Genomic DNA, 26,343 nt, shown 5'->3' with positions numbered 1-26,343 from the left:
TAGTTGGGTTAACTTGAAGAGCAGTGAATGGGAGAGTACCAAAATTATATATTTTTTGCATTCAAATAGCAAACTCTATATTTCCTTAATAAAAGGAAAAAATTAAAAACGAGAGACTGATAACGGCGGTTAGAAGAGAGAATAATATTACATTTACTGTCTTTCCCATAGACACTGTGTTAGAAACACCTCCACATAAACTAGGTTTTATTTGTATTTTGATGCGAAGGTAATATAATACAAAGAATAGAGTTATAAATGTACATACATTTAAAAAATGTAAATCTTTTAAGGATTTGTGATGCTGATAACTGTTATACACCAGTCTTGTGAAAAGGGTCTATTGTATCTCAAATATCGTCCGATCCTAACAAACATACACCAACGGAAAGCTTTTTTACTGATGTAAATAATGTAAATGATGTATAATTTTTAATTTAAAAAGAAATGACCTTATGACTGATTTGTGGTCCAGCTAGACAAATGTAAAAACACATTTGCATCTTGATTTTTAATTCATGTTATTTTATTACAATTTAAATACGATTTTAATGGACTGAGGCCCCCTAGTGGGTCCTGGCTCCGGCCCCCAGTTGAGAACTACTATTACTAACACATTCAAGAATTCACATTAAAAGTTAAACCCTACAATATTTTACACCAAAACGAGTTGTCTCAATAACAATACATAAATTGTTACTGCCAACAGAACACTTTTTTTTGGTTCTGCAGAAACGAGATTAAAAAAAGTATGTATTTAATGAATATAGTATGCTACTGCAAAATAAGCTCAAATGCTGTTTTGATCAGAATAAAGTCCTCTATTAGAATCCGTGGACTCAGACTGTTGCGTCGAAGCCTGTGTGTTTGTGGAGCTGTTATTGATCACATGATCGAGGGTGTACTGGCCGTGGCTGAACTGGGTGCGGGAACAGAAACTTGCACTTGGGTCGCCCTGCCATCCGCCTCCCCTTGTTCCGATATTAGCAGCGCAGCTCTGCCTTCACCCCAAAAAGCGCGGATCTCGCTCCGAGCCCCGGTCCAAACCCTCGCGCTTACAGCTCAGCAATGGGACCCCCTCCGTATCCCGGCCACGCTATGGATCGTATCCCAAATAAAGCGCTTTTCGCTTGAGACGGAAACATAACAGGCTTGTTTTTTTTTTGGGAGTGACTCACCTCCCCTTCCCCAGAGTTTGATTCAAAAAAGAGTTCACAACCAAGATGGCCGCCGATCCCATGCAGGTAGGAAAAGTTTTTTTTTATTTCATACAATGTAGATGTAGGGAATCTTAAAGTGTGCGCGGCGACTTTTATGCTTTGAAAACGTAGTTGCGCCCTAAGCGCACTTTCAAACCACTACTTTTCTTCCTTCGGGACGAGCTGCTCCCTCCGCCGAGGAGCTCATGACACGGGAAAACGGGGAACGGGGCCCGAAAACGCTCATGACAGGAGTTTGGAGTTATTGTTTACCCCGTACGGTCATATTAGCGTCTCCACATAAAATGTAATTTAGATTTCATGCCATGTTGCCCAGTGGAAACACGGAGTTGTGATGTTGAATTGTACACACTGGCGGTGTCTCAAACCCCAGTGAGCTGCCTACATAGACAGCAAAACTGATTTAACAGTTATTTAAAACCGATTTAAATAAACCTAAAGTGCAATAGTATTTTGAGGTGCAAAATGTTAAAGTTTACTATACTGAGAAGTTTAGAATTAAGTTCTGTTCTATTGGTTTATTCTTATTGTATTTTATTTATTAATTTATGTTTTTAGAAATGTACTATTTATTGTTTCGGGCTGGTCTTTTTGTTCAGTGCTGAACAGCAGTCTTGCTTTGAAACTAGTTATTCCGATTGTCTTTTCATGTCTTTTTCATTAAAGTAAACTAACAAACTGAACAATTTCCTAACAATGAATTATAAATTTATTATTTTTTCAAATGTTCATCTACCTTTTAAGATGTGACGTTTATGTTTTTGGTAGATGGACGATGGTCAATAACTACAAAAAGATGTCGGGCATTATAACTTTACTAAATTTTAAAATGCATCATTTAAAAAAGCGACTTCTCTTACTGCAATAGTTTTTTGAGCCCATCCGTTTTCACTTTTTGTGAGCGTTTGTGAATTAATTTGTCTGTAAAACCATGTCCTGTCAGATGTCACTTTGCCAGGGCATTTAAACTACAACCAGGAATCTATTGTGTTTTTCTCAGATTTTGTAAACTGGAAGTAACACTGTTGTTACTGTAACATGTTTTGTCAGCCTTTTTCCCTGAACTGAGAAGTCCAAGAGAATTGTGGAAAGTGGAAGAGACACTGCTGCATAATTTGGTTTTGTGTGGTGAATGAGAGGTTTGGAGATTTGGTTTTTGGTTAAAGTTCTCTTCAGGACTATAAATCATCAGTTTAAGTAAACACATTATTATTATTATTATTATTGATGGAAGATTTTTTTTTTGTCACATCAGTTTTTGGTATTGTGCGCATTTCACCTGAGTATAGCAGCACAAGGTACAGCTGGCTCCTAAAATGCAGGACAGTTGCTTTTCCATGACCTTCAGTTGACCCACGAGTCAGTGCCGTACGTGCAAGCAGACTCAGAGTGTCAAAACGCGTTATGTCAGTTATTCATTTTGCTTGTTTTATTTCATTCTGCAGACAGTGAGATTTCAAAGTCATGGATGACGGAGGAGATAAACAAGAAGCTAAAACCTCAGAAGATGTTTTGAATAAAGAATGCACAATATCAATTATCCACAAATACAAGAGGTTTTTCAATGTATCTGTATCCCGTCAATATTCGATATTTAAAGGTGTAAATCACAGTTGGCAAGATGGGGTTTTAATAAAAAAGTTGGCAGGCTGTGCAGTAAAAAGACATTTTTCAAAGTCTATTTACGTCATCTGATGGATTTTTGCTGGCAAATATAAGAACATAACTTGGTCCTGATAGAATGGAAAAATAATACAGAGTTAACTTACTTTTACTAAAGACATTAACAAAACCAAGCTGGTTTGAAGTTGGAAAGCGTATGTATATGGCCATCACCATGCCGTCTAATTATTACTCAAAGGTTAATCTTTAAAAACACACTTTTAAATGTAAATTAGTCTCTAAATATCTATGCATTTTTCATGCTGTGCATTATAATGCTGTAATGCCTCACTTGTGGCAAAGAAATGACTGATTTTAGTTTTCTTAGTTCTTAGTTTTGCATTGACAATTTAACAATTTAACATCAGATGAGCAATATTTTAAGCGCATCTCTATTTTTCTATTTCATCTCTGTATTTGAATGTTGATGTATTTGAATAATATGACCATTATGCTTTCACGTATATTTTGTTTATCGTCTGCGCATGCTTTGACGAACCTTACCTTCACGCCTCCTTTAGACCTGAACGAGCACATTCTGCTGAAAGTTTTGTTTTTAAGCTTTATTTATGGCTCCACTTTCCCCTGGAGGAAGATTAGAGGAGCCGTGTCAGTTCTCTTACATGTTGTCAGTGAGCTCATGAAGAGCTAGGCTAAGCAGGATTTGGCTCACCCACTCAGGCCAGTTATCCTCCCTGCTGATGTCAGTGATACTGTGCTTCTTTATGTGTATGTGTGCCTCTGTGTTTTCGGTCATGCGTAGTTAGTGTGCAGGGTGCGTGGGGAGATGTGAATGCGTATATCATGAATCACGACACTGGTGACAATTACGCCTTAGGAGGGAATTTCCTTCAGGTGTTTACTATGTTTTTTGCATGTAAAAAAAAAAGACCTAAGGAAGTTTTTGAAATTGTATTGTTGACATAAAAAATATATTAATACATGTTTGTCTTGTACAGGCTCACATGGTTTCGGACCGGCTGGGCCTGGGGCAGAACCTTGACCTGTCTGATACCATGGTGCAGCAGAAGCTAGACGAAATCAAGGAGCAGATCAAGAGGGAGATCCGCAAAGAGCTGAAGATCAAAGAAGGGGTGGAGAACCTTAGAAAGGTCACCACAGAAAAAAAGAGACTGGCATATGTTGATAATATGCTCAAGAAGTCCAACAAGAAGTTAGAGGAGCTGCATCAAGAGCTGCAGGAGCTCAACGCTCATATCGTTGTGAAGGATCCAGAGGATCTTCTCTTAGGTATGAGCAAAGATACGTTTTTAAAGAAAGTCATGCTTTTATTCAACAAGGATGCATAAAGTGTTAATACAAAGCAGGACAAACTTTCAACATTTAAAATAATAATAAATTTTTCTTTAGCGGCAAATTAGAGTGATTTCTAAAGGATGGTGTGACAAGGCTAATGAAAATTCAGCTTTAACATCATATAACAGAAAACTGTTTCAATTGTTCTAATATTTCACAATGTTTTTTACCTATTGTTAATCAAATAAGTGCAGCCTTGGTGAGCATAAGACCATACATGTTGGAAACAATTGAGAAAACTGTATTAAACTGAAATTTTATGTACATGCAGAGTTTGCCAAGACGGATAATGTGTTATTTTGTTAGTTGTGTTTTTTTGTTATTTTGTAACCTAATCAGAGTAACCCAACTGTAGATTGATTGAGATTAATTGCACAGAATTGTTAAAAACTGAGTTTCCCATAGGATAAGCATGGCCCTTCCCACGAAAGTTTGACAGATTGATAGATTGACAAGAGCGTCTTACCTTAGACCCTGAGTGAGCTGTCATTGTGTCGACTCCGGTGCGATTGTCTCTGATTAACATTAGCGTTCAATATTAATATAGCTTTTTTTATTGCTCTCACGTCCAGATACAAAAAAACTTGTCAATGCTTCCGGACTACATTTATTTAAATACTGAAAATCGAATTGGCAGTATTTCAGGAAAGGATTTAGCGATTGTCTATGATGGTATATGCCGAATATGTAGATCTGTTATGGCACTATCATGCTGTCAGTAACGTTAATGGTTTAATGTTAGCTAACCTTAGTGATTTTTTTATGTTTTTTTGCAAACATTTCTTTGAATAACATGACTAATTTCAACACATGATCGAAGATAACAAAACAAATCATTACTTTTCATTAAAATCTTAGTTAATGTCAATAATGCTTACATTTTGTTTGTTTAGGTTGCTCGGGCAGCCATGTTGCCGCTGTAGTCTGGTAATGTTGAGGAAAAATTATAGCCGTTTGAGTCAGCAGAGCTAATTGGCATTTAAAGCAACATGGACTAGAATGGCTTGATGAAAACAGAGCTGATTTTGGCAGGGTAAAGGTGTTTTTTACACTAAAATTATGAGATTTTAACCAAAGTACGTTATAGACTTTTCATTAAGACCCTAAATAATCATATCAACTTCCAATCCCATTTTCATCCATTCTTACTGATGCGCTACATTCCTGCACTTGCTATTAATTTTCTATAATATAACGTGCTTCTCCACAGTGTCACTTTTTGAATTCTTTGAAAATAAATAGCTTTTACATGAGATATGTGAACCTAGACAGTGTCACACTACAGGTGTAGCAGTTCTAGAGTATAATACTCAGTTTTGAGGATATCTTACAGAAGCTTGATCAGATCTCTCACCCTACTCGCCACATCCTTACACATGACAAATGTAGCCTGGCATGGAAATTATCTGATGAGAAGGGGCTTTTGTTTGGTGACTCAGCGCTAGAGGAATGTCTCTGCGTGTCACACCTCTGTGTTGACCTCCTCAGCCTGTGTTGGCTAAGCAGAAATCAGCAGATGCTGCTGGAAGACAACAGTGCTCCAGTGCCCGTGCCTCGCTGGTGATGTCATGGTCGCGCAGCACTTGTTGGGAGTCCAGACATCAGACATTGGAGCTGGTCAGGCTGTTCCACTCGCTGCTGATGGGTCAAGCCTTCTGCACCTCATTATACCATCATCTCTAATTACATCCATTGCACAGACACACATGTTTACGTGTATAGCAAATACCTACAAAATAAACAGTTAGTCTAGTATGTTATAGGGCTTTAATCTACTTTTAGGCACCTCTGAAGACTCGTTGTAATACCTGTTGTGTGGGTGCGTGATTTTTTACCCTGCAGACTTTGTTTATAATAACCACAACACAGGCATCTGTGTTTATGCCTTACGTAATGATGTGACTCAGGAGTCTCCAGGTGCGTAACAAAAGACATTTGTTCTTCATTAACATGTGCTTCCACACTAAGGTGCTTTGTGAAGATTTATTGACCACAGATGACCTTCTTGCTTCCACTCGGAAGCTCCACAACCTTGTAGAGGTTTTGTAACCGCATTTATTTAAACAAACACATTAATATTTTGAAATATTATTACAATTCATTATAAATGCTTTTTTAAAAATATTTTTTAAAATGTAAATTGTTCCTTTGACGCAAAGCAGCCATTTAGAAGCCATTACTCCAGTCGTCAGTGTCACTTGATCCTTTAGAAATCAGTCTAATTTGCTGAAGTGGAGCTGAAGAAGCATTTCTTATCATCAATGTTAAAAATAGTTGTGCTGCCTGATGTTTTGTGGAGGCCATGACAAGGATAGTTTATAGATTCTTTAATGGACTGAAAAATCAAAAGATCAAGGTCTCAAAAAAGTTTGAGGGCTGAAAAAAGCAAGGAAGTGTGAGAAGATTCAGCTGGGAGAATATCTAGCAAGTAATTAAGTTGACCATCAGGTCAGTAACATGATAAGTGTCGTGAACGCATTATTTTAAGAGCACCGTTAAGAGCATGTCAAACCAACAGGTGGTGATATAATCTTAAACATAAAGGCATGTTGGCCAATCAGAAGCCTAAAAAGTTTTTTTAAAAATACTTACCCTAGCAGGGGTTTTGCGTAAAAAATTGCGGAATATTTTAAAACAACATCAAATTTGGCTTTGCAAATCCAATAATCTACAGTGCACAACATCAACAAAACATTCAGACAAACTGGAGAAATCTCTGTCCATTAGGGACAAGGCCAAAGACCTTTGTTTGATGCTTTCTTGGTCTTCGGACCCTCAGATGACACTGCATCGCTCATCATCATGATTCTGTCATTGACATTACTACATGGGCCCAGGAATACTTCCAGAAACCACTGTCTGTAAACACAAATCACCGTGCCAAAATACGAACCTTTATCAGGCAAGAATAAGAAGAAATTCTAACAACTCTTACAAAACTCCAGAAACGTATAACCTCGATGCCCAGACATCTTCAAAACATGCCCCCGTTTCAATTATTTCGAGACCTGTAGCAGGCATCAATTGGAAATCAGATGATTTTGTGCATAAAATAGTGATTTTTGCTTGAAATGTGATTTGAAATTCTTTTATTTTTCATTTTATTCAATTTAAAAAAAAAAAAGTCCCAACATTTCCAGAATTCTGGTTGTTATATCTTTGATATAAAATAAAAGTACAAGATGAGAAAAGTGATTAATGTTAAAGAATTAAATTCATAGATGCTACCAAAAACATCTGTTTCTTGGTGTTTTGTCTACCACCTTATTTTTTTTATTACCAGGCTCTGCAGTCACATGAAGTGCCTTTGTGAGAGCTGGTGTTTTTGTTTGTTATTAGCAGAAGTCTAACAGGTTTCATTTATCTGGGGGGAGTTTTTACTTGTCTGGACATGAAACGTAGTGATGTGCTTCATTGAAATAATTTCCGTTTTCACAGTCCTTCATCAAAGCAACCAGAAAACATTCCTCGAAAACTGCAAAGCTTACAGAATTAAGCAATCACCCTCATAAAGAGCGCTTGCACCATACGACCAGCTTTTTAACCAATAAAAAAGCATATATATTCTTACTTTTAATTAGTGCAGCTTCTAAAGCTGAATCCTAATGTTACTCAAAGGTCAAACATGGAATCAGGTACTCTTGTTGCAACATCCTTCCTGTTTTTTATGGTTTAGTCTAAAATCTGGAAGTAGCCAGAAAACTGCTTAAACTTAATATCTGTTGATCTTACACTACTCGACTCTTTTCTGTATCATTATTTAGTTGGTGCTGGTGTTGTGAAGTCTTTAAAGATGTAAGCTGGCAACCAAACAACACTGGAGCGCATTGACTTTGATTGTATTAACAAAAAAACAGACATTTCTCACATTCTCTTTTACCTCATGCAGGTTTGAGTGATATGATGGTGAATAAATGATGACAAGAGCTTTTATTTTTTGGGGAGAAGTATCCTCTTAATTCTAAATTGCTTTAGGAAGTCTTTGATCCTACTAACTTCTGCTGTTTCTTTCCCAGAGTGCCCTCTTACGCTGGACAGCCCTAAAAGTGAAGCACGGACATGCACTATCAGCAGCAGACTAGCAGCCCTGAAAAAACAGAACGACATTGAATTGAAGGTGAAACAGGGGGCCGAGAACATGATCCAGATGTATTCAAACGGCTCCTCAAAGGTAGTGTACCATTTGGTTTTATTTAATGACTCTTGAGGCTTTTTTTTCCCCTTTTTTACCAGTGATGTAGAATCACTGTATAACCATCTTGGCCCTGAACCAGTCAAGAGAGTCAGTGAAATGTAAATGTCTTTGAAAGAAGCCTTTTATGCTTACCACGAATGCAATTATTTGATGATGAATATAGTAATGTGAAACATGATTACATTTTTAAAATATCTCTCCAGCAGCCATTACTCCAGTCTTCATTGTGACATGGTGTTTCAGAAATCATTCTAATATGCAGATTTGCTGCTAAAGAAACATTTCAGTTAAACTGTTTCATATTTTTGTGCTGAATAGAATGTAGCAGTATTTAAATAAACTTTATAAATTACTTTACCATCATTTGTAATCAATTAATTGCCTAAATGTAGGCTATTCCTATCCTTAAAAAGTTCTTACTGACCCCAAACTTTCGAATAGTGTATGCGCAAGTAAAAACACACATAAAATCTTCTTTCACTTAGATTGAAATACAGGCACCAGTACTACTACTTTACTTCAATGACATGAGTGCAGCTCCTGTGACTTGCCTGAGAGGTTTGGCCATAGGAGTGGTGCTGGTGATGAACTTATCCCCTCTGGCAACACACACACACACACACACACACACACACACACACACACACACACACACACACACACGCACACACGGTGCAGCCCTGTGGGAAATTAGCAAGGGCTGATGTCAACCAGGAAATGACTTGTAAACGGAAGCCTTTCCTTCTCACACAGTCTTGGCACGGTAGCAGTCCCTGGAATATGTTTAGCCTTTGACACCAGTGCTACCAGTGTTAAATACTTTACATAAATTAATTAAATAAAGGGAAAAAAAACACAAGTTTAAAATTCGTCTTCACCACATAAAATCTGTATTTGTTTTTGCATGACTTGATTTTATGTTGACCTTGCAGGACAGAAAACTGCTTGCAACGGCACAGCAGATGCTTCAAGACAGCAAAACAAAGATCGAGTTCATCCGAATGCAGATTCTCAAAGCCAGCCAAACCAGCGAGCTCAGCTTCGACAACAATGATGTCATTGGTAACTTTTACGTGTAGTTCCTCCAGCATTAGCATTCACAGTTTAACAAACACAAACCAATAAACATATCTGTGGTGTTGCGGTGCAGCCAAACCCATCATCAGTCCCCTGGACCTGCGGGTGGAGGAACTCTGCCATCACACGCGGATCGAGTACGCTGTGGCCGAGGGGGCCAAGAATGTCATGAAGCTGTTGGGCTCTGGTAAACTGGCTGAGAAGAGGGCTCACTCAGAGGTATTTTCAACTGTCCCATCCTCATTACCTTCTGAACTGACCTCGTTGATGCGTCTGACCTTTAGCACTATTTTTAAGTTTTAATCCTTTGACCTTTGCAGCCTTGGAAAAGAAGGTGGCCGGAGAGACCACCAACAGTGTATGCGCTTGTGTAAAAAAAAAAAAAAAAAAAAAGATATACAAGCTCATTTTATACATAGTAAGCATTTGAAGTGGATCAAAGAAAGTTATATTTAAAGTTTAAATATAAAGTTTAACGCTTACAAATAAGCAAGCTTTCAATTTTAAAAAGCTTATTTCTTTACGTAAATTGAGAGTCAAGTAATTGGGTTTAATTTGTAAGCTTGCAAATAATAAAATAGTTTTTTTGCTATTTACATTTTTAAGTTGAATTTTAACAATGAATACTTTTTCCAGGGTTAAGCCTCCATTTCAGTTGAGATCTCAACAACAGTCATGTATGAGCGTTATTATAGCACACATTTAAGCTAAGCTCAAGTTTTAACTCAACATGTGGACAAATTAACAATGAAAAGGTTTAGTATTGGTCAACTGTTCTGTTAATGAATTTAACAGAGTTAACAGAATTTTTCAGTTTAGCATTTACAATGTAGTTGCAGCCACCTTAAGGAAAGTATTTGCATGCAAAAAAAGGTCCATAGTCTGTTGTCAATGGTGTATAGATACACAAAGCACAGCTTACATGAAAGTTACTTTCATGTAACCAAGCAGTTTTCTTTTAATCAGTGCAGATTGAGTACAAGGACAATCTGTGTGCTGAAACTGCACAGATTTATGTTGCTGTGAACGGATTTTGCCCACAACGATTCTTCAAGCGAAAGTAAATGTGACTGGACCTTTAGATTCATATCGACTGAATTGTGTCGATACTGATTACCGATTAACATGAAATCAGTCGCTACCTGAGAACGCTTTTGTTCGCGCATGTTACACAGATTCGGAGGAAAAGAGAGAGAGACCCTGTGACATGATGTCACCCCTGCAACTCTTTGAAACACAGCACACAGGGCAAACCGAAATGTTCTGAAGTGTGGTTATATTTCTAACTTGGACAGGATGGTGGAGTCTATTCATAAAAACAGAATTTACTCTATAGCACCGAGTGGCACGGAATTCATATGTTTTGATTGAATAAAGAGTCTGTCACTTCATTCAGATCATAATATGAACTAGTGTATGTGAATATTTAAAACACAAAAGCCAGTTTAAATATATAATTCTGCGTGTTCGTCCTTTGCATCTCACTACATGATGGCATGAACACATGCAGTTCATCTCCAGACACGCATTTGTACAATATAATGTATGTGTTCACATATTTTCTGTCAAATTTCTGCAAATTTTTCTACTACGTATTTATTTCAACAGTAAACCTTTTTTATTTGCCAAAAAATAAAAGCAGTTTCTTTTTCATTTAATTAATAAATTAATCTTTCATGTCTTTATTTGATTATCAGAAAGAATACGCATAAGAATTTCTGGAAAAAAGAAAAAAAGGAAAAAAATGTAGGGCCTTGTTGTTCAAAACAGTTTTTTACTTTTTTTTCACTGAAATGTTTTTGTAAAGTACTGAAAAAAGGTTAGGTTAAAATGTGAAAGGTACCCAACCTTTCATCCATCTGCCATTAACCCCTCTGCTGTATTTCTGTGAAATCCAGGCCCAAGCCAGGTTCAATGAGTCCAATCAGAAGCTGGATTTGTTGAAGTATTCCTTGGAGCAGAGACTCAATGAGCTTCCGAAGAACCATCCCAAGAGCAGTCTGATCATGGAGGAGTTATCCCTTATGTCCTCTCCAGCCCTCAGTCCTCGCCAGAGCTTCATATCCACACAGAACCACAACAGCACTGTTAAAAACCAGTATAGCACCAAACCAGCTGCACTCACAGGTGAGCGACACATATTTCCTTCAGATTTACTTTAATGTTATTACAGTGTTATATGAAGCTGTAAACTGGGGTCGGTAACATTAAAATATTAATTCAGCAAGTATACATTAAATTTATCAGAGGTGACATTAAAGACGTTTAGAATCTTTACAAATGATTCTTTAATAAAATAATTGATGTTCTTTTAAACTTTCTGTTTTGTCCTGAAATAAAATATCATGTTTTCCAGAAAAATATTAAGCAGCACAACTGTTTTCAGCATTTTAGAAATGCCAAAAAATTCAGCTTTGCCATTACAGGATTAAATTATATGTTGAGATTTATTAAAATAGAAACCATTAACTTTTTAAAATTGTAATAATATTTTACAATGGTACTGTTTTTGCTATATTATTTAAATAAATTTAGCCTGCCTGAGCATAAGGCTTCTTTCAGTAACATTAAAACATCATACTGACCCCAAACTTTCAGATGGCAGTGTATTTTAATGGTGACTGTTATTGGCTAAAACAGGCAAATTAGAGGTTCGGCTCATGGGATGTCAGGACCTGTTAGACAGTGTTCCTGGCCGGTCTAAAGCCACGTCGGTGCCGCTGCCCGGTTGGAGCCCCAGTGAAACGCGCTCCTCTTTCATGAGCCGTGGGAACCGCAGAGGAACCAGCGTTCGGAATCTCTCCAAAAACGACGACTTGTCCAGTTGAGTAGTTCTTAGTGCTGACTTTCAAGTGGCTTTCCAGCAGCCTTTCATTTGACTTCACACTTAAAAAGCGAAGCTGTGTGTGTGTTATTGTGTTAATGTGTGTATGCGCCTCTGTTTGCTTCCAGATGAGATTAGCGCTGTTCTGAAGCTCGACAACACTGTAGTTGGTCAGACCAGTTGGAAACCTGTCAGTAATCAGTCGTGGGACCAAAAGTTTACATTAGAGCTAGACCGGGTAAACTCACTTTACGTGGCGTTTATTTATGCATAACACACTTCTGGGGGTTGTTTATATGTACTTTGGCGAATGTTTGTTTACCACAGTCTCGTGAGCTGGAGATCTCTGTGTATTGGAGAGATTGGCGATCCCTTTGTGCGGTGAAATTCCTGCGACTGGAGGACTTCCTGGACAACCAGCGGCACGGAATGTGCCTTTACCTTGAGCCACAAGGGACTCTGTTTGCAGAGGTACCTTTACAATATTGTCTCTCAGCGATCAATACTTTCCCACAAAGAGCCCTCTGATTAGCAGCCCAGAGCTCTGTGAGAAAATCAAAGAGGAATTCCTCGCGCTCAGCGGCCCCTGAAACCCCCCGGGCAGGTTTTCCCACCTTTACTTCTCTAAAGAAACTGAGCCTGCCAGATCTGAAGTGGAATTTGATCAGTTTTTTTCCAGAGCTTGATCTAAAAGCCATTTTTGTTACAGGTTACTTTTTTTAATCCAGTCATTGAGAGACAAACCAAACTCCAAAGGCAGAAAAAGATCTTCTCAAAGCAACAAGGTGAGGACGTTTCTTCGACGCGGCAGAGGTTTATAAAGAATCAGCAATTTGACAGTTCGTCACAAGGGTCAAATTAAGGTTTCTTGAGCAAAAAATAAACCTTGCCTTTTTGGTGGTGCACATTCAAGATCGTACTTGAACAGCCATATTGCATGTAATCTACACAGTATGCAAATTTCCCCTAAAATGTTTCTTACGCTTACCAGAGCATTTGTTTAAGCGTACAGCAAGAACAGAAACACTGTGAAGTGTAAAAATGTAATTTATTCCTGATGCAAAGCTTTTCTTCAGGATTCTTTAAAGAATTAGAAAGTTCAGAAGAACAGCATTTCTTTAAATTAGAAATCTTGTATCAATATTTTTTCTACGCCCCACGATGCTTCGAGCAAATTATGGGAGTAACTTCCGTTTACATTGTAAACACAATGAACGTGTAAAAGCATTAATAAGACACTTTCGACATAACATAACTTCTAAAGATCCTCATTCTATCTGCAGCATTACATACGCGTTAAATAATATTATAGTTGTATATGTCTATATTTGCAACAATTACATTTTACGGCATCCGTGTGAAAGCAAACTTAGAAAGAGACATAAGGATTCATTCAGGAATTATTCATGGTTTATACTGCATTGTAAATTAAATCACAGATCACAAATGCACGGTTTATGTTGTCTTTTTTTCATTTACTTACAGCAGAATACAGGGGAAACAAAAATAATCAGGAGCAAAGTATGGATATTGTTTTTATATCACATTAATATACCAAACATAATGTTATTCTCCTGATTTCTAAAAAAAAAAAAAAAAAAAAAAGTAGAAAATTAATCAAAATGTACACACATTTCATTAAAAAGGATAGATAAGAATGTGTAAAGCAACCTTATGATCTGAAATAATTTGTCCTGATTGAAGCAAAGAGGGAATGAAATGCCTTTAACTGAAAATTGAGTGTTTAATTTCAACTCTACTATTTGATGCTTTGATACAAACAGTATTGTTAAAAGGTCTATATAAATAAAGGTAACTTGACTTGCCTTGGAATGTCCCCAAGCTAGAAGTTTCAACCGCAGCAGGCTCTTTAGGAAAGAGGTGATAACATTATAAATTTCTATACCTAAAGCATTTAAAGCATCCTTGCTGAATAAAAATATTATTTTCTCAGAAAAAAATCTTACTGACCCCAAACTTTTAATGGTAGTGTGGGTTGACTACAGCTTTGTGTTTGGGTCCAATACTGGGCATGCTGTTTTTACAGTACTCATGAACAAAATCTTCAAAAAAAGTTCATAGCAAGCTTGGGAGAAAGTTACATATGTTTACGTAGAAATTCAAGCTGTTTTATTTCAAAAAGAAAATGTTGACTTTTAAGAGCAATAAAATTAAATATTAAAACTGTCACGCAAAACTAATTATGGGCCAGTTACAAATAAAATCCCTTTTCATAATACAGGCATAATGCTTGCAATAAAAGCAAACCCGTGATTTATTCCCACCCGTCAACAAACCTGGGCTTCAGTCCCAAACCTGCACCTGCACCTCCTGAAAGCTTTCCTTTGTGAAACACCGTTTGGTTTAGTTTATGTCATTGCCATTGTATCTTCTTGTTTACATTACCCTCCAAGTAAAGAGGTTCATAGGGGTCTGGTGAATGCGTTTCTTCTCTTCTCCCACGTCTGCAGGGAAACCGTTCCTGCGGGCCCCTCAGATGAGCATCGGGACGTGGGGCCGGCTGGTGAAGAGGGCCATTCCTTCTCCCAATAACACATTTAGCCCTCAAGTGGCGGAGCTGGCAGCTGAAACCGGACACAGCAGTCACCCGGGAACCCCAGCTCTGAGGAGGCATGAACACGCTCTGTAATGAACACGCTCGCTATATTAAACTGGTCGTTAGGCGGTGCTTTCATGTGTTTGTCTGCCCTCTCTAGTGACCCAATAGTGACAAAACTGGACTTTGACAAAGACGTTACACCAAAGCATTACTCTCCCGTCGGTATAAGAGAAGTCTTGCCTGAGGACAAGATCCCGAACAAAGAGCAAGAACAGGTAACATCCCGCACTATCACTTGGTTGTTGTAGAGATAAGCTACCCATCCGTTTCCTTGAGGATAAAGATCTGAGGCGGACATGTAATTCATGTTTAGTCTTTCATCTGCCCTCTTGCATTTGAAAGGAGAAGGAAATGCCTTCACCGTTACCTTTATTAACATAAAGATTACGGCTCTCCAGTGTCATCTTGTGTAAACAGCGACCGCTGAAAGGCTTGCGCTCTTCTTTCACAGGATGCTTTGACTTCATTTGACTACCGAAATGACAGGAATAGCATCATTGTTCAGTCTGAGCTTGAAGAAGTCGTGGAACATGAGGCTCAGCCGTCAGCGTTACAGCTCATAACTGTCCAGAAGAACACAGAAATAAGGTGGACCATTTATGTGTCTTTGCATAGTCTGTGTTGCACTAGCAAATGTGCACCCGACAATACTAAAGGACTTTTGTTGTTGTAGGGATGAAGAGGAGGAAGAACAGTTTCATTTCAGTCTTAAAGACTTTAAATGTGTTGCAGTGTTAGGCCGTGGCCATTTTGGAAAGGTATGAAGCTATTCATGCTTCCAGTTAATTTAAGCGCTACCGATATTTATATGAATGTGTTTTTGTTACCTGTTTTTACATTTTAGATAAAGTTCACCTTTAAAGGTGCTGTATGTAGGATTTTGGGTCTACTAAAGCATACAAAAAACATAATATTTGTGCAGATACGTGACAAGTTAACATGCTTGTTTATCTGAAAAACAATGATACAGTCAATTTTTCTCTTTTGAAAATGTGCGTTCTGGCCCAGAATGCAGGACTTTGTTTTGGTTTGTGAAACCCGCCCACTGCCAGTTTACCCAATCGGGTTTTGGAATCCCGGGTTGCCAGTTGGCGGAAAACACAGCGTATGTGGACTCGTTCCTGTTGGTGTCTTCAGTCGGGCAACCTGTGTGTGTTAGCTTGGTTAAAGAAAATTTGAATTTGAATAAAAAAATTATTTAGAATTTGGAATGCAATACCTAGTTCAGCCACTCTGTGTCAATCCTACATACAGCACCTTTAAAAACACAGAAATTAATAAATAGTTTGACTCTAATAAATAGTCAATTTTTGTTGTATTTAAAATTATTGATTTTACTGCTTTATTTTTAATAATGTTTGTGTTATTATATATATTATATATAATTTGTTCTGTATTGTACAAATAAAATATTTATTTAATACAGACCATTTATCACTAATAGTTCATAAAAATAACGATCAGTTTGTCAGCATCTGACATTTCTACTTTTTTGTTATTAACATTTTACTTAAAGCCTTTATGTATAATGAATTATAAAAGTAGTTATAATCAGTGTTTTTTGCAATTTTGTAGCTAGATTTAGCGACTTTTCCGTTCTTTTTTGAGACTTTAATTGTTTAATTGTAGTCACAATTAATGCATTAAATTTGTTACACTATGCATTTTAAATTTGGTTATAATTTTTTTCCTGACAAGATATAATGTATTACAATAAAAAAAGCATTATCCAGAAAGACTAGTTTTACCTTTCTTTTTTTTTGGTACAAACAGTTTTTTTTTTCAACCACCCAAAATGCTCTAACAACCTTATAGCACTACACACACCTTGCTAAGTACCTAAAAGAGAGAGAGTGACTTTTTCCAGCAGAAAACACCATTCACATAATCTTATCATGACATCGGTGTCACTTGATTTTTTTTTTCCCTCTAGGTGTTATTAGCAGAATACAGTATTACAGGTGAAATGTTTGCCATCAAGGCCCTTAAGAAGGGAGATATTGTCGCCCGTGATGAAGTTGAAAGGTAATTAGATCTTTTCTATTTTATATACAGTATATTATTTGTGAGCAGCACTTGTCAAGTACTATTTGTTTGGTCTAATTTTATCCTGTGTCTTTTGTTTTCTCTTAGTTTGATGTGTGAGAAGAGGATATTCGAGACTGTGAACAGCGTGCGGCACCCGTTCCTCGTCAATCTTTTTGCATGTTTCCAGACCAAGGAGCATGTGTGTTTTGTGATGGAGTATGCGGCAGGAGGAGACCTGATGATGCACATTCATGCCGATGTGTTTTCAGAGCCACGGGCCACGTGAGTGACACAAAAGTCACGCTTTTAGGTCATTTCAATCAATTTTATCATCATTACATGTTTTGTTGTTGTTGCTTGTCGCAGGTTTTATGCAGCCTGTGTTGTCCTGGGGTTACAGTTTTTACACGAGCACAAGATTGTATACAGGTATTAGAAAAAATCTGTACTTAACTATTGTATTTTTTACACAAATACTGTTCTTCATCCAATTAATTTGAAGATTAATAAATGTATTGTTCAGGGATCTGAAGTTGGATAACTTGCTGCTTGATACGGAGGGATTTGTCAAGATTGCCGACTTTGGTCTTTGTAAAGAAGGTAAGGGTATGTTTATTGTTGTGTTGTCTGCTGTACAAGTCCCAGAGGCAAACGTTCTACCCTTTTGTGTGTTAGGAATGGGTTACAGGGACAGAACAAGCACTTTCTGCGGCACTCCAGAGTTTCTGGCTCCCGAGGTGTTAACCGAAACTTCCTACACGCGTGCGGTGGACTGGTGGGGGCTCGGCGTGCTTATCTTTGAGATGCTTGTCGGGGAGGTCAGACCTCATCCACATTGGTTTATTCATTTCTCATCATCTTTCTAAATAGAGTACCTTAAACGTTCGTGGTCAGTATTTTATTTTATTTTAAGTCTCTTATTCTCACTAAGGCTAAATTTAATTACATTTTGTTTTGTGTATTTATTTTTTTATTTTATTTTAAATAAGTGTCTCGTGCTCACCAAAGCTACATTTAATTCGATTTAATTTTATTGTATTTTATTTTATTTTAAACAAGTCTCTTGTGCTCACCAAGCCTACATTTAATTTAATTTTAAATAAGTCTCTTTTGTTCACTAAGATACATTTGTTTAATTAAAAGTACGGTAAAACATAAAAAAATGGCAGTTTGAATTGTTTAAATTGTTTTTATTTAAATATATTTCAGATAATACCCCAGTCTCCAGTGTCACATGATCCTTCAGAAATAATTTTAATATGCTTATTTGCCACCCAAGACATTATTATAAAATAGTATATATATATTATTAAGAAATATATTATATTAATATTCCTGAATGAAGAGTATTTATTACTTCTTAACTGACCTCAAACTTTTGAGTGTACCTTATAACCCAGACGAAAAGATATTCATATTCATACAAGCAAATGTATTAAGTGTGAAAGCAACAGTATTTCTGTAACAGTTTTTTGTTACTAAGTGAATTCATGTTTCCACAGTCTCCATTTCCTGGTGATGATGAAGAAGAGGTGTTCGACAGCATTGTGAATGACGAAGTTCGCTACCCAAGATTCCTCTCCACAGAAGCCATCTCCATTATGAGAAGGGTTGGTGCTAAGAGCAGCTTCTCCAGTGTGAATTTACCAGGTGTAAACGCTATTAATACCTTTCACTTTCACACGCAGTTATTAAGAAGGAATCCCGGGCGACGACTTGGAGCCGGTGAACGTGATGCAGAAGACGTGAAGAAACATCTGTTCTTCAGGGTAACTTCTGAACCATCCGGTTACGTGTCTTAGTTCATTCCCTTCTCTTACTCTGAATATAAATATCTTTGTTTTTTTTTTTGTTTTTTTTTAGAATATGGACTGGGATGGACTATTAGCAAAGAAAGTGAAGCCACCGTTTGTCCCCACAATCCAGAGTTCCAGTGACGTTAGTAATTTTGACGATGAATTTACCTCAGAGGCCCCGGTGCTCACACCGCCCAGAGAGCCCCGGCCCTTGACCCAGGACGAGCAGGACCTGTTTGCAGACTTCGACTATATCGCAGACTGGTGTTAGCCACGTGTTATCATCGCTCCTTCTCCACACACACACACACACACATACAAAAAATGTGAATCAGATCATTTGCAAATATCCCTTTTTTGTTGTCAGTGTTATTTTAAGACTACCACAACCCCTTTTCCTTTTTAACATAATGAAGAAACTTTTTTTATGGAGTATGTGTGGGATAATTATTCATCAGGACCTAAGCACTGATCTTGAAAAACACAAACTAAGCAGTGTAATTTACGACTGTGATGAACCATGTGATCAGGAGCCTCCCTGACACCCCCTGGTGTTGAGGAAGTCCACAGGCCACATCCACGTTCATCTTGCCCACGGAACCATGAGCCTTCATTTTTATGGTTTTGTTTTTGAAGCATTTACAATGCAACTGGTTTAAAAAAAAAACTATCTTGTCAGCTCTCAATGTTAATTACATGAAAGCGTTTTAAAGCCATAGACTGAAATAATAGGTGATACTTGTACCTCATGCAATGAATGTATAGTTTTCCACTATTACCAAAACACTTAGCCATTTTTATGTAATGGAGTCTATACTCTTTCCCTACAGTACAGTATTAATGCATTGTGATCCAAGTCACAACGAAAACCACAAATATGAACCACCAGTTACGACACTAGTCATACAGGAACAGGAAATGCGTTTGCTTCCATTCACAAGTTATTTTTCGATCAAGTTTCAGGATAGGATCATGTTTTGTTTTGTTACCAGACTTAAGCTGTCAGTGGATTTACACTACTGTTCAAAAGTTTGAGGTCAGTAGGATGTTTTTTAAGTTAATATTGTAATTTAACACCGAAAATTCGGCTTTGCGGTGACAGGAACACATCAAATTTGAAAATATATTCAAGTACTAAGCTGTAATTTAAAATATTATTTCTCAATTTTTACTGTTTTTGTTTAAATAGATCTCAAATCGAAGAGGTTTCTTTCAGAAACGTTAAATGTTTTAGTTTTTTTTTAACAACCTCAAACTTTTAAACAGTAGTGTGTATGTGACAGGCAATCATATTACCTCATTACCTAGTTGTTCCCTACTGAAATTCTTCCACTTTCTGTTTTCTTTTATATGTGGACATGACAGACTGGAATCTATGCTAGACACCAAATATCAATATATACTAATAAGTGGTCTAGATGTTAAAAAAAATAGGCCTGAAGCTTCACGTGTGTAATAAGCAATCCAAGTGGAGGGGTAGATGCTAGATGGAGGTCTGATGTATTATAGGCTACACTACATAAACACTATCAAGCTGGAAGCACTAATTTTTGTCTAAAATATCCGTGTTTTATCGAAATGGTGGGTGTACAAAAACAAAAGGAGTGTACAAAGGTTTTTACCCACTGCTTGTGTGTCTGAGCATGATGCAGAAGAAAGGTTTCAAAGGTACAGCCGTGAAGTTTGACTTGACAATGGTGTAAATAACAGGTTTTGCTGAAACTGTCAGCCATCATGAATGCAAAAAATTAAATGTTTATTATGTAACTTGTGAGTCCGTCTGCATTTTGTAGACCTAAGCAGGTTGTAAATGGTTTATTTGTCACTTCAAAAAGGATTCTCGGGCGTTTCACGAAATCTTTATAATAACTGAGCTGTGGATACAGGAACAGAAACACACGAACAGAAACTTCTGCTTCATACCATTCCCCTCATGAAATAAAAAAGGGGGAAATAAAACCATTTGTGAGCTACACGCTTTCGATGCTTGGGGTATTTGTACACCTGTTCTGGGGATTTCCGAGATCTTCACCATGCTTTTCTGAAAAGCATTTATTAAGTTACTAAATATAATGCAAACAAGCTAACAAAATCATTTCCTACAAAAGAAAATGTTACAGTAAGAAATATGCCTAGTTGCAACCATCAAATTCTCACTTAGACATATGTACAATTTATATACACACAAATGAAAGTACAGCCTGCAATCTGCGATTAAACTTGGAATGTGTCTTCTGTACTTTGTCGAATCCCTGCCGTCGTCTTTTCAAAAGGCTTGGGCCTTCACGGGAGGGGGAGACCAAAACTTGCGAATTTTAAAGAGAAAAGGGCAAAAAATTCGTAAAGTACAAAGAGCGGCGAGTGAGGGGCACGTGGGTGTTCACAGTTGAGGCAGTTTATCCACTGGTGTGTCGAACTTGAAGTCTGGAGGAAAGAGATCGGCGGCGCGGGGATAAATAAGACGGTAGGACTGACGGATGGTGACGTCTGCCACTCCAGCGATGTCCCCGATCTCTGCACGGGAGAAAAATAGATAGTCCACTTTAAACATTCTTAATATCTATTATATTAAATAATAACACTTTAATTTGTTGGGTCAAGTTGAGTCAACTTACTTTACTAACCTTAAACCTGCCCTAACGGTCTACTCAGAGTTACTAAACATGTAGTTACAAACGTACTTATAGTTAGCACTCTCACTCTCACTCTCTCTCTCTCACTCTCTCTGTGTGTGTGTGTGTGTGTGTGTGTGTGTGTGTGTGTATGTCTGTCTATCTGTCTGTATGTATATGTGTGTGTGTGTGTGTGTGTGTGTGTGTGTGTGTGTTTTTTCTTACCCTTCTGTGTCTTTTTCTCAGCAGACGCTTGAGAGGCCATATAAATGGCTGCAGCTGCCACTGAGATCGGGCTGCGGCCTGGAACCAAGTCCAGCTCGACGGCCTTCCTGGCGATGTAAGTGGCCGCCATCTGCACCTGTTTGGGCAAGCCCAAGTTGGAGCAGAAACGTGACATGAAGTCGCCGGTTGTAATGAGGTCCACGCTCGTCTCAAGAGCCTTCAGAATAAGCTTGAAGCAGCGGCCAATCTCCTTCTTCGAGATCCGAGACACGGCACATATTTCTGGATCGAAGGGAGACAGAAATTATGTGAGAGCTTGGACACGCAAAACCTGTTACAAGTAGCACGTGTATATTTGTATTTGCAAAAACACATTGTAGGGGTCAAATTGATAGATTTTTCTTTCACGCCAAAAATGTTCCATGAAGATGAAAAACTTTTTCATTAGTAATATGCTATGCTAATGACTTAATTTGGACAAATTTAAAGGTGATTTAATCAATATTTTGATTTTGAATATTGTCCTATCCTAACAAAACCAAAGGAAAGTTTATTTATTCAGCTTTCAGATTATGTACAAATCTCAGTTTTAGAAATCTGACTCTTACGACTGGTTTTGTGGTCCAGGGTCACATGAAGACCTGCTGGAATATCGATAGCTAAATATGTTCAGTTGTAAAGTAGCACAACGCTAAAGGTGAAGTGTGTCGTTTCTGCATCACAAGCATCACCAAATGGAGGTTTTCTAGAACACTCCCTTCCATTGGTCGCTCAAACAAATGAACTCACACTATTGAGGGCAACCGTGCACACCCACTTTTCAGCAGGCTTTGTTCTGGAAGACTTTTTTCCCCCCACAGGGATTTAGAAAAGTCTTTTAAGAGTTATGAAACAACCAGCTATGAGGTGCTTTGAAGCCAAAAAAATGTAATCAAGTATTTAATTGATCCTGAAATTTAACAATATTGATTTTTAAGATGTTAATTTAAAATTTAGCTCACATTTCTTTCTTTCTCTACAGAATTAAGGGTAATGTAGTTTTTTTATTAGGTAGTTAGGCAGCTAGCCTGTTAAATAATTCTTAGCTTTAAAGCAAATGCCATCGATAACAACCTCGTAACTCACAGCAAGTCTGTTTTTAAGTTTATACGATACTGATCAAAATAAAATTGCCCTTTGAAGTAAAAAAAGGGGATTTAAACTTTCATTGGCTAATGTTGATCGTACATTCTGTACAACATTGCCTATTAATTAACAATAACATAAAAAATGAGCAAGTTGTTTATACCTTTAAATGTTCTGGGGACACCCTCCTGTCTGCAGGCTATGTAAAGGCAGGCCGAAGCAATCGCATCATTACTTCTGCCTTTCAGACTCTTCTGTTCGTAAACCTGTTTGAACAAGTTGTTCGTTCGGTCCTGCAACAGAGAAGGGAAACTTTACTGAGAGGATGGAGGATTGTGCTCAAAAAATAAAGAGTGAGGTTTGCTCTGATTGGCCAGGTATCCAGTGTTTCGCGATTGGCTGAATACCTCAGGCTTGCGACAGAAATGTAATGCCATTATCATATTTGGAAACGCACAGCTTCTCCACGACATTGTAGAGGCGACCACATTACTACAGCGACAACAAAATTCTTTCTTGGCACATTTGGGCAGTGTTATCCAAAACAAATTTGTGGTTAAATGAGGCATTTTAGAAAGGCATGGATGAGTCTCAACTTTTAGGAAGAATATCTCTGAGTTTGAATCTTTGCAACTACACAGATCTTATTCATGAACAGTTTGAAACACTCCAAAGACAAAGGAAAACATGAAATATCATCATATGAGCCCTTTAACAAATTCTTCTAGTAGTGATGCACACCTTGCTAATTTGTGACAAAAAAATATAAAACATGACAAAAACAAATAATAGATCAAATCATAAATGCAAATAAAATCATAAAAGCTCTAGTGAACGATTGGCAAATTAACATTCTGTATTTTAATCATAATGGCACAATCATTATAATGATCATGATAATGGTTTTAAAAATTCTGAAGTACGAATTTGGCTTTAATGATCATTTTTTGATTTGGTTTATATGTGTGTTGTGTTTTTGTCTTGAATGAGTGACATTACGGTGCATTAATACGTTACTAATTCAATAAACCGTAGGCTAGGACACTTACGATGATGTTTCTGGGGAGGTTGATCCTGTCGGCCATGGTGCTGATCTCCTTGAAGGCATTCAACATGGCTCGATCGGAGCTGCTCATGGTTCTCCGATTCTGGTATTTGGAGTTTCCAAACTCATCAAAGCTTGCTGCACCTGTTCCCTGAAAAAATATATATTGAAGATACATAAAAAAATTATGAGGTGAACGCACATTTATGCATGCATTATAAGTAGGTAGACGATTTCCTTACTTTGCTGATCATGGTGGTGAGGTCTCCTCCATTGAGGAGAGGGTTCTGAGCATCACCAACACGAGACGGGTCTTTAGTTGCCTTCTCATTGGTGAACGTTCTCCACTCTGACCCGACATCAATTACACGGTCACCTAAAAAAGAAAATACAAACACATCGGATTGGTTTATTCTTTAATGAAAATAAGCAAAACTATGAATGGTATTACAACTAAAACCAAAATTAAAACAATAGAAACACTAAGAAAGTCAATCTTAAGCACGTAGAATAGTGGGCTTATGATTAATTGCCACTTTAAACAATTACATGAATTTTGCAATTACAAAATCGATTCATTGTACAGCTTTACTTCCAGTTTAAGTCAGTGACGAAAAATGTTCACTTAAAGCTTAAAGGAATAGTTTATTCTAAAAATGAAACCATATTTTTTTTCATCCCGAAGCCATCCTAGGTGTATATGATCTTGCTTCTTTCAGGCAAACACAGTCGGGGTTTTTTTTCTTTTACTTTACGTTATAATTTTAATTTAAAATATTTTAGTTACAAAAACTCAGTAATCTGCTTCATAAGACGAGTGATAACCCCCCAAACTTCAAAATAATGGCTGCTATCCACGCACATTACCAAGCTTGGAAGTGCCAGGATAAATAAATAAAAAACTACTTTATCCTGTGTTTGTCTAACAGAAGAAAGTCATATACACCAAGGATGGCTTTGAGGTGAGTAAATTACAGATTAATTTTCATTTTTGGGGTGAACTATTTCTTTAAAAGAATATTCAGAAGCAGGTAATACATCATACCTACTACAAGGCCACATTCAGGACAGATCATGTCTCCTGCCCTGTAGTCCTCCACCAATATTGCATCAGGGTGATTGGGGCATTGCACCTTGGGAAGAGAGTCTCCACTAAAACAAAATTCCAGAGGTCAGGAAAAATCCACATGAACTCTTGAACTCTACTCTCACTAGAAAACAACCATTTGTCTTTGGATTAGGATAAAGCAAATACTGCAGGAAACTATAAGTATTTTAAGTAAGTATTTTCTTCATTTTTTGTTTATTTTTTCATCAGCAGAACCACAGAGCGCATGCAAACTTCTACATATAATCTAAATCTTACTTTTATGACATCAACTTTTTAGGTTTTCCTCAATCCCTACTGAATTGCTAAATTCCTTTATTTTGAATATGCCATAAGCCCAGCTAAGGCCTTGTTATTCATCAATTTATTGAGTGTACAATCTCTATAAAAAAATCATAGGTTTTAAATATGTAAATATGTTAAATATTTGTAAATAATAATAATAATAGTAAATAACAGTGGACTAAAGGGTGGCTTTGACCGTTTCAGCAGGTGACTGCTACTAAACACTGGTGTTAGTGCTTTAACAACGCAGACATGAGTTAGGGTAAAGAAAAGAAAATTGTTTATTAGATAAATAATGAGAATCTCTTCCTGGGAGTTTTCAAGGGACCGTCTTTATAGTGATAGGTACAATTAGCGCTGTTAGCTCTTTAGTGACTTGTTTGGTTTGGTTATGACAAGCATCTCAACCTCACACCAGATCTGAAATAACTTAACTGACGGCTTGTCTTTTAAAATTACTTGCAGCACTGAGCTCTCGTTGTGTCGTATTTTATACGATGCGAGCGGCTAGCCAACATGCGCTAGCAGAAAATGACAGTGTTTCATTATCCAAGATATGCTTTGTACGCAGCATAACGACCACAAACTACGACTAAAAAGCATACAGGGGCCCACAGCGGATAGTTTTAAAGGTCATCTACACCATCCTTTACAAAATGATATCAGAGAAACGCAAAACCAGCAGAAATGGTAACTAACCGGCTCGTCGACGCCATACTGTTACTGTCTGTTGTCCACGGCAGTGACTCTCTGGTGAACACAATGGACGTCCGCTACCCATATTTATAGGTTTTCTAGGTCACGTGTGCAAGGCGGAGACGGAAAGCCACAAGTGCCAAACTCACCAATTTATGATTCGACATTCGTGAAGTTCCGAACGACGTTGTTGTCCATTGTTCAGTTTCAACCATATCCATACAAAAACGTATTTTTTATATTTTCACATTAGTAGTCTCTTTTTCAGGCATTCCACTAATTCATTATAATATAAAAAATAACAGTTTTACAACAGCCCAACTTAAGATCATTTAGCCAGCCCTAGCACAATATGCATCTAATTGTGTAGTTTGTCAAATTTGATTATAAATAGTGCTGAATGATACATTGCAATGTCTGGTCTGAAACATAACACAGGCGCAGTTTTGCACGTGGCTTTAATTGCCCTGCAAGGAAAAATGCATGTGATTTGCTGTCTCATTTTAAA

General features: G+C 37.4%; 2 protein-coding genes across 3 annotated transcripts; one reads left to right on the top strand and one right to left on the bottom strand.

The window, feature by feature from the left end:
• The first annotated feature begins 893 nt into the window (after positions 1-893).
• Positions 894-20,506, top strand: pkn2a (protein kinase N2a). 2 transcript variants are annotated; one of them, XM_043263569.1, is made up of 22 exons: positions 896-1,244; positions 3,842-4,133; positions 8,216-8,370; positions 9,327-9,456; positions 9,545-9,690; positions 11,370-11,598; positions 12,112-12,294; positions 12,424-12,533; positions 12,623-12,766; positions 13,005-13,080; positions 14,767-14,926; positions 15,013-15,130; positions 15,367-15,503; positions 15,589-15,673; positions 16,849-16,940; positions 17,049-17,225; positions 17,310-17,372; positions 17,467-17,543; positions 17,619-17,761; positions 18,446-18,553; positions 18,632-18,712; positions 18,807-20,506. In XM_043263569.1, exons 1-22 carry the CDS (start codon positions 1,224-1,226, stop codon positions 19,008-19,010), a joined length of 2,931 nt encoding a protein of 976 aa, XP_043119504.1. In that variant the 5' UTR covers positions 896-1,223; the 3' UTR covers positions 19,011-20,506. The 2 variants fall into 2 exon arrangements, 1 of the variants encoding a protein (XP_043119504.1); XR_006253077.1 differs by lacking the exons at positions 17,619-17,761; positions 18,807-20,506 and having other exon boundaries at positions 894-1,244.
• Positions 20,507-20,539: 33 nt separating this feature from the next.
• Positions 20,540-25,906, bottom strand: gtf2b (general transcription factor IIB). The gene is made up of 7 exons (XM_043263585.1): positions 25,839-25,906; positions 24,792-24,898; positions 23,989-24,122; positions 23,751-23,897; positions 22,865-22,994; positions 21,577-21,858; positions 20,540-21,253 (listed from the first exon to the last, which is right to left on the bottom strand). Exons 1-7 carry the CDS (start codon positions 25,853-25,855, stop codon positions 21,120-21,122), a joined length of 951 nt encoding a protein of 316 aa, XP_043119520.1. The 5' UTR covers positions 25,856-25,906; the 3' UTR covers positions 20,540-21,119.
• Between the last annotated feature and the right edge of the window lie 437 nt (positions 25,907-26,343).

This window comes from Puntigrus tetrazona, chromosome 2, assembly GCF_018831695.1.
Source record: "Puntigrus tetrazona isolate hp1 chromosome 2, ASM1883169v1, whole genome shotgun sequence".
Lineage (NCBI taxonomy): Eukaryota > Metazoa > Chordata > Actinopteri > Cypriniformes > Cyprinidae > Puntigrus > Puntigrus tetrazona.
The sequence above is the reverse complement of the archived record's forward strand: the minus strand, read 5'-3'. Positions and strand labels throughout refer to the sequence as shown.